The sequence below is a fragment of the Pyrus communis genome, chromosome 2 (assembly GCF_041283825.1).
Source record: "Pyrus communis isolate YQ-2024b chromosome 2, ASM4128382v1, whole genome shotgun sequence".
Classification (NCBI taxonomy): domain Eukaryota; kingdom Viridiplantae; phylum Streptophyta; class Magnoliopsida; order Rosales; family Rosaceae; genus Pyrus; species Pyrus communis.
Genome location: NC_142566.1, coordinates 20,358,381 through 20,367,683, shown reverse-complemented (window position 1 = coordinate 20,367,683; position 9,303 = coordinate 20,358,381). Strand labels below are relative to the sequence as shown.

The window sequence follows — 9,303 nt, the reverse complement described above, 5'->3', positions numbered from 1 at the left end:
ATTATATGGAAAGGGGTTGTTAATAATCATGCATTAATAAATATGAAATTAATTATTTACTTTTACATCGTTAATAATATGAATTATATGCTTATAATTTTTAAGAGTGTAAATGTTTTCTTAGTAATATAAATTTTTAATATTACTTATTAGATGCAATGTATCAATTGTATTAATAACAACAATTTATTTAATATTTTTTTTATTATAATATTCTTCATTTAGTTAATAATACAAATAAATATATAAATATCATAATGGGGCAAACAGTTCCCCGATCAAAATCCATCACAAGACGGGTTTGAGTTCGGGGAAAATAAACGGATTCGGGTATGGGGATGGCACATCCGAACCTAATCTGTCCCGTTGACATCCCTAGTTATGTGAAAGTAAATTAGAACCTTAGAGGGTGTTAGTGTTATGTTTCAAATGTGAGGGGGTTTTGTGAAAACACTATAAATATGAGGGGGGTATTAGTGTAATTAACACTTAAAGAAATTGAAAGTTATGAGATTTTTCTTTGTTAAAGAAAATAAAACAAATCATAGTTTTGTCAATCCTTATCGGAATCATGCTTGAGAAACTAGGAAAGTGCTAAGACCATCTCTAATTGAAAGAGTTAAACATAGCCCAGTCCAAAATTATAGCCTTACAAAAATTAAATTTTAAATAATCAGTGTCAGACCATACTTATATACCATCTCCAACCGAATGGGCTAAGCATAGCCTCCTCAATAATTTATTAGTTTTTTTAAGTTTATATTTTAAATTTATTAGTTAATTTAATTAAATTAACTCTAGATGTTTTCAGATATAGCCATTGAATTTGAATCAATAATTGCAAGTAAGGAGCTATGCCCAAAAAAGGGTTAAGAGGAGGGTTACATTTTGCTAGTCTGATACCTCTTTGGCCAAATAATGGTCTGGTGGGTGTCATAGAATTATAGCATAGTCATCGGCTGAAGATGAGTTTTTTAGAAAATCAAGCTACTTTTTAATTTTTAGACCTTTAGCTCTCTTCTTTGAAGATGACCTAATGGGATGCAACGGCCCCTCTCAATGTAACATGGGACACTTTGGAGTCTTGGAGACTGGATTTTTAAAATTACAGTGGCTAATAAGTAACTTTTAGAAGGTAAAAGTTTACAAACAAATTACTGCAAAAATTACACAAACTGAATTTAAACAACAACAAATCCTTCAACGCTTGTATTTCAAGTAGTTAAAACTTAATATATTTATTTTGCATCCAAGATTTTATGTTCAAATCTCTGTTTTATCCATTCCCACTTTGTGTAAATACAATGAAAACTTAAAGGTTCTTCCACAGAGCATAATCAATGGACAACCCCAAGTGAATATTTTTGTACTGCCCCTTGTTGGTCTCGAGGGACAGAAGAGGTTAGGTTAGCTGACATATGATTATCAATTTAAGGACGAAAAAAAACATCAAATCTCATAGACGATATTTGGTGGGCTAGATGTAGGTTGTGATCAATTAAAATAGATTTGAGTACAGTCCGTTATTTATTGTGTCAAATGAGAGATAGACATGATTGAATATGATGAATTATGAGTCTATAATAGAGTGGGTTATAAAACATATTCTCATACATAAATTACAAGTCTCTGTCAATCTAATTATATCTTTAAGACCGAATTAATCCACCGAAAGAACCCGCACTTCATTATGGATGGAGAACTTGCATGTCTGAGTCAGTTTAGTTGGTTGTCCCCTCGTCTCTTCAAATCTTTGGCTCCTTGATAATTTCTGCTAGTAAAATAAAAATATTTTGATTTGATTTGACTTGCCAACAAGCTTTTGAGTCAAAACTGAAACAAGTTAAAAGCCAAAAGCTGCCGGGAAACAAGTAAAACCAAACAACTTAATGCGTGTGAATTCTCCGTGCCCGTTCAGCAGCAGACGCCAAACGGACCCATTTTGTAAGTTATGGCCATTTAAATTTTGTACAAATTCAAAAAATTAATTAATTTATTTTCCCTTTCTTTTGGGTGTCCAAAATTCAAAGAATCTGTTATAATTAGATAAATGATAAATACGATTCCAATTCTACGTTGTTTGATACGTGGAAACGCACAGAAAATTCAACATGTAAAAGAGGCGTGACTAATATGATGTCAATTTTGTAATTAATAGGGTGTCGTACCAATGTGTACGTTTTCTTCCGCTTTTTGAATTCTTCTTTTCCTAAGTTAGAGTAATTTGAAATATTGTGTCTTAAAAAAATTGGATATTAATTGTGTGTAGATGCTTTAGACCAAAACAATTAATATTGTGTAGATACGGGCTATAAGAAGAATTTATATGTAACTGTGATGATAAGGTGGTGTATTTCAAATCAATCACGTATGTCATGTGAGCAAATTCAAACACGCAACAACACATTAATAGAATTGCATGTGAATTTCTCCTATGGAGTCGATCTTGGTTGCATGTATAATTTTCTTCGTGGTGTCGGATAGTAACTAATTGATCAAAATATCAAAATATTGTGTCCACACTCTTTAAACTGAATTCGAATTCCACTCGTCGTAACTAGAGTACTTTAAAATACCGCTTTAGAAAGAATAAAAGAAAAAAAAAAAAAAAACATTCGAATTGGCATGCAGCCTAGGAATTCCACCCAACCCAAAATCCTATCTCCTTGACACCTTGTCCTCCTCTCGTCTATTGGTTGGTTGGTTCTCTGTACTGCTCTCACCACTTCCCCTCCCTCCTCACTGTCACTCACATACTTTCTCTCTCTAAGCTGCTACTCTTTTCATTTTCTCTCTCTAGAATTCCAAAATAGGGATGTGAGCTTGCATATTGCAATGTGTGAATGACCTGATTTGGACCCCTCGTGACTCACCACGTTCCCCATATAACACTGTAAATCCATCCCCACATTACTGCAATTTCAGAGCAAAAAGCAACAATCTTTGAGCAAATTCGATAGAATTTCAAAGAATTTCAAGAAAAAAAAATGAGCTGCATGAATCTGAGCTCATGGGTCCAATTCCAGACCTGCTCAATGTTGAATCAAGCAGGCAGATCCAGATCCTCCCAATCCTTCCACCTCCTCCACCCCCTCAAAACCACCAGACCCATATCCTCCGCCGCCCCACACCACCGTCGACCCACCTCCCCTTTCGCCGTCTCCGCCGTCCTCACCAAGCAAGAGACCCTCACAGAGGAATTCGACGAAGAGTCCCCGAAACCCACCTTCAATTTTAAGTCCTACATGCTCCAGAGGGCGGAATCCGTCAACCAGGCCTTGGACGCCGCCGTCTCCCTCCGTGACCCGATTACGATCCACGAGGCGATGCGGTATTCGCTTCTGGCCGGCGGCAAGCGGGTCCGACCAGTCCTCTGCCTCGCCGCGTGCGAGCTCGTTGGTGGGTCGGAATCCATGGCCATGCCGGCGGCCTGCGCCGTTGAGATGATCCATACCATGTCGCTGATCCACGACGACTTGCCATGTATGGACAACGACGACCTCCGCCGCGGAAAACCCACCAACCATAAGGTGTTCGGCGAGGACGTCGCGGTCTTGGCCGGCGACTCTCTCTTGGCCTTCGCATTCGAGCACATCTCCCTGTCTACTGTCGGCGTGTCGCCGGCCCGAATCATCAGGGCAGTCGGGGAATTGGCCAAGTCAATTGGGTCCGAAGGGCTCGTGGCCGGGCAAGTGGTGGATATAAACTCAGAGGGGTTGTCCGATGTGGGACTCGAACAGCTCGAATACATCCACCTCCACAAGACGGCGGCGCTGCTGGAGTGCTCGGTGGTTCTGGGGTCGATTCTGGGAGGTGGGTCGGATTCCGAAATCGAAAAGCTGAGGACTTTCGCTCGGTACATTGGATTGTTGTTTCAGGTCGTCGATGACATCCTCGACGTGACCAAATCTTCCCAGGAATTGGGGAAAACGGCAGGGAAGGACTTGGTGGCGGATAAGGTGACTTATCCGAAGCTGTTGGGGATCGAGAAGTCGAGAGAGTTTGCAGAGAAACTGAACAAAGACGCCAAGGAACAGCTCGCCGGTTTCGATCCCGAAAAGGCTGCCCCCTTGATTGCTCTGGCGAACTACATTGCTTACAGGCAAAACTAAAGACACCCCTTTGTTGTACTGTTAAATTTAATGTTTGTTCGTGGGAATTTAGAATGTCCGATCCACATGTTTGTGTTGCAGAACTGGATAAGAGTAGACACAGAGTTGGGTCAAATATACACATTTTTTTCTTCTCCTTGTTCAGTCCGTGTCTTTACATTTGATTTATGTGAAATTAATTTGTTTAGCTTTTGGCATGCCTTTAATTTCCTTTTTACAAATCGATGATATAGTCTACACAATTTATCTAACTTCGGAGAGGGGATGGTTTGAACCGGGACGCAGACCTAGTGGACATCACTTTGTCTTCGTCTCCGGACTTGCGACCACCATCGTCTCCTCCCAAACCTTCCAATAGCGACCACCCCATCACTGCCGTAGAGATTGTCGAACACCACCATCGTCTAAGGCCAACGCCTGCAAATCGAAATCGACCACCAGTTCACCATCATCTCATCTCCTCCCAAATTAAGGTAACGTTCTAACCCATTAACTCTCTGCATTGAGTTCAATTCAGTACGAATGCCAATTCTTTAATCTTCTAAGTTAAGGGTGTTGGAGCACAATTCAGAAATAAACAAAAATAACAGAAATAAACAGAACTTGAAATTCTAATATTTTATTTACCAAATATACTTGATGTGCAGAATGAAATTATACAATAAATACATAAACTAATATACAATGATACTAACTTGATCACAGAAGGTAGAGGCTAGCGTAAAAGCTATGTCCTTCGAACAGTATTTTCGTCCCACTCTTGTGCTTGTGGTTCTACAACGTCTGCTCGACCAGGATACAACTACCAAATTCTACAACCCGCACTGGATTATAGAACTCTAGCGAATTGCTTTGTGTGTTTACTCTCTGGAAATTTTGTTCAGAAGATAAGGAGGAAGAAAAGATGATTCTCACTTGGATACTGTGATTGTAAATATATAGGTTGTTTCACACCCTTTCAAATACCTGTTCAGTGTATTTGAAAGCACACAACTCTTTCTAATAGCTGTGTCTTTTAATAAAAAAGTACAACTCTTTCTAATAGCTGTGTCTTTTAATCAAAACGTTTTTTAATTAATAAATTAAAAAAACTTAATCCAAAAATTAAAATTAATGAATCTGATTAATTTTAAATTCAAAGGCCCCAAGGCCCAAGGCCCTTGTCTTGATTAATTAATATTAATTGTATTTAGGCTATATTATATTCAAGCCTAATTCACACAACCATAAAGCCCAAACCTTCAATCCATTTCCAAATGGTCCAATTTCTAATTACTAAGAAAAGGGAATAAGCCTATATAAAGGCTTGTGAAAAAATATTATTGACCAATGTGGGACAAGAGGGTCTCAAACTCCAACAATACCCCACATTTGAGACGACTCTTTGGTCCTAGACACACTAAGATATGAGAGTAAACAATAGATGTGACATACATCAGGAGATGTGTCTTTTGGACTTGAACGTACCTTAGTATATACTTATCGGATTTACTAGATGACGCAGTGAATATAAAATCTTGAACTGTTCATCTCCGCAGTAAACCAAGACAATAAGTAAAACATATGCCACATTTACACATCACAAATTCATACGTTTGTGTTCTATTTGGTCCTGAACAAATCATGGATTCATGAGAGCTTTAGAGACTGTAGTCATGTAATTCTCATAAATGCGACCTCACATTTACTCTCATATAGGTGATATTGATTAAGAATAGGCTGCTACTATTCCACTTGATTTACAAGTATCAATATTATTAAACTAATGTATCCTACATCATCAGCAGTCAGCACACTTCTTCCATCATAGGAATGGGTATGTAAGTGTGTTTCTTCTTGAAACTAGCCAAACCAGTTTGCCTATTGAACCTAGACCATGGGATCTCCAATCAACTAGGTTAGGTTTCCGTTTAGCAGTTTCATTTTACTCTATTGGCTTTAAACCCATTCCCCTCGATGTATGTTTAACTTGCTCTCTAGACAAACCTTTAGTAAGCGGATCCGCAATATTATCTTTTGACTTAACATAGTCAATAGAAATTACACCACTAGAGAGCCATTACTTTATTGTATTATGCCTTCGTCTAATTTGTCTAGACTTCCCATTATATACACTATTTTTAGCTCGATATTGTGCAGCTAAACTATCACAGTGTATACATATTGCCGTTACAGGTTTAGGCCATATGAGAACATCCTCCAAAAAATCTCTTAGCCACTCAGCTTCTCCTCCAGCCATATCAAGAGCTATAAATTCCGATTCCATAGTTGATCGGGCTATGCATGTTTGTTTAGAAGATTTCCAAGATATTGCTGCTCCTCCCAAAGTAAATACATATCCACTTGTGGATTTTGTATCATTACTATCCGATATCCAATTCGCATCAGTAAATCCTTCAAGCACATGAGGATATCTTGTATAATACAATCCATAATTCATTGTATGCTTTAAGTATCTCAATACTCGAATTAAAGCTTCCCAATGATCATGCCCAGGATTGCATGTATATCTACTTAGTCTACTCACTGAGTATGCTATATCAGGTCTTGTACAGTTCATAATGTACATAAGACTTCCAATAACTTGTGAGTATTCACGTTGAGATATAGCATCACCTCTATTTTTCTTAAGTTTGCTATTGGCATCAAAAGGAGTAATTGCATCTTTACTTTCCAAATGACCATATTTTCTAAGTGTAGCTTCTATATAATGGGACTGTGTAAGAATATATCCTTCTTGGTTTCTTTTTATTTTTACACCAAGAATAACATCAGCTAATCCAAGATCTTTCATATCGAAACTTGATTTCAATATCTTCTTGGTCCAATTTATTATCTCTTTGTTAGTTCCCATTATAAGCATATCATCTACATATAAACACAACATAATGCAAGCATTATTTTGAGTTTTTGTGTAGACACACTTATCACACTCATTTATCTTAAAACCGTGTGTTATCATAATACGGTCAAATTTTTCATGCCATTGCTTTGGAGCTTGTTTAAGCCCATATAGTGATTTCACAAGTTTACAAACTTTGTGTTCTTGACCTTTAACCACAAACCCTTCAGGTTGTTCCATATATATTTCCTCATCTAAGTCTCCATTTAAGAATGCAGTCTTTACATCCATTTGATGTATTTCCATGTTATGGAGTGCAGCTATAGCAATCAACATTCTTATTGACATAATTCTCGTTACAGGCGAGTATGTATCAAAGAAATTCAAACCATGTTTTTGACGGTATCCTTTAGCTACCAAACGAGCCTTATATTTGTCAATTGTACCATCAGGTTTTAATTTCTTCTTAAATATCCATTTGTACCCAATTGGCTTATTGCCAGGGGGCAAATCGACTAATTCCCATGTATGATTTTGCATAATGAAATCTATCTCACTGTTAACTGCATCCTTCCAAAATGGAGCTTCAGGAGTGGACATGGGCTCCTTGAATGATTGAGGTTCTGTCTCGGTTAATAAGGTCACAAAATCAGGCCCAAAATCCTTTCGAATTTTTGTCCTTTTACTCCTTCTAGGTTCAAGTTCTTCTTCTTGTTGAACTCTAGACAAGGATGAACCATCATCATGTTCTCTAGGTTTGTCATTGACCTCAGATACATCATCATGTAATCTCTTTTTCAATAAATTAGACTTGCCTATTTTGTATAGAAATATATCCTCAAAAAATATTGCATTTATAGATTCTATAATAGTATTGACATGTATATCACTGACTTAGGGGTGAAAAACTAAGAATCTATAAGCTGAACTATTAGATGCAAAACCAATAAAAACACAATCTATAGTTTTAGGCCCTAATTTTGTTCTCTTTGGCAATGAGACTTGTACTTTTGCCAGGCAACCCCACACTTTAAGCAATTTAAACGTTGGGGTTCTTCCTTTCCATAATTCATATGGTGACTCCTTTCTTGTTTTAGGTGGAATTCGATTCAAAATTTTATTTGCAGTAAGTAAAGCTTCACCCCATAAATTGTGTGGAATCCCAGAGCTATTCAACATAGAATTGATCATGTCTTTAAAAGTCCTATTTTTCCGTTCGGCAACACCGTTTTGTTGCGGTGTATAAGGGGCTGTTGTTTGATGAATTATGCCATGTGTGGCACAAAATTCAGCAAAGGCATGAGACTCATATTCTCCTCCCCTATCGGACCTTAAGACTTTAATCTTCTTGTTAAGTTGATTCTCAACTTCTGCCTTATATGTCTTAAACATATCCAAGGTCTCATCTTTACTATGAAGTAAATAAACATAACAATACTTACTGAAATCATCTATAAATGTTACATAATAGTTCTTTCCACCACGAGTTGGATATGATCTAAAATCACACAAGTCACTATGAATTAAATCTAATAAATCATTGGACTTTTCATGCACTGATTTAAAGCTTTGACTCGCAAATTTCGATTCTGTACAAGTCTCACATTTCACATTATCTAGATAATCAATTTTGGGCAGCAAACCTAAATTATGCATTCTAAAAAGTGAACGGAAATTTACATGTCCTAACCTAGAGTGCCATAAATTAGACGAATCAACAATATAAGCAGAAGCATTATTTATTTCATTCATAGCATTAGCAAGTACATTTAGTTTGAATAATCCATCAGCAAGGTAACCCTTCCCTACAAACATTCCCCCTTTAGTTAGTACAAACTTATTGGACTCAAAAACTAGTTTGAATCCTTTATTACTAAGGATAGGACCAGAAACAAGATTCTTCCTTATATCGGGGACATGCAGCACGTCAAGGAGGGTTAATTCTTTTCCAGAAGTGAATTTCAGAACACATTTCCCTATTCCAGCCACAACAGATGCAGATGCATTTCCCATAAACAGCTGCTCATTTCCTTCGATTTTCTGGTACGAAAAGAACATATTTCTGTCACCACACACATGGCGAGTTGCACCGGTATCTATCCACCAATCAGCGTGATCAGACACAAGGTTGATTTCAGAAATCATTGCAGCTAAGGCATCTACATTGTTTTCAATCAGGTTTGCGCGGTTGTAGTTGCCTTGATTTCCAGGACCTTGATCCCTTCGATGACGACATTCTTGAGCCCTATGGCCTTGCTTTCCACAAACCCAGCAACTTCCCTTGATTTTCTTGAAGTCTTTGCCTTTCGCACCAGGGACAAAGTGTTTTTCCTTCTTCTTAGTTTTCTG

General features: G+C 37.5%; 1 protein-coding gene across 1 annotated transcript; it reads left to right on the top strand.

The window, feature by feature from the left end:
* Positions 1-2,538: 2,538 nt before the first annotated feature.
* GGPS1 (geranylgeranyl pyrophosphate synthase 1) lies at positions 2,539-4,299 on the top strand. Its single transcript, XM_068487282.2, has one exon. The coding sequence runs from the start codon at positions 2,988-2,990 to the stop codon at positions 4,110-4,112; it is 1,125 nt and encodes a 374-aa protein (XP_068343383.2). The 5' UTR covers positions 2,539-2,987; the 3' UTR covers positions 4,113-4,299.
* The last annotated feature ends 5,004 nt before the right edge of the window (positions 4,300-9,303 follow it).

Coding starts and splice junctions, on each gene's coding strand:
- GGPS1 (XM_068487282.2), top strand. CDS start 2,988: ATGAGCTGCATGAATCTGAGCTCATGGGTCCAATTCCAGACCTGCTCA.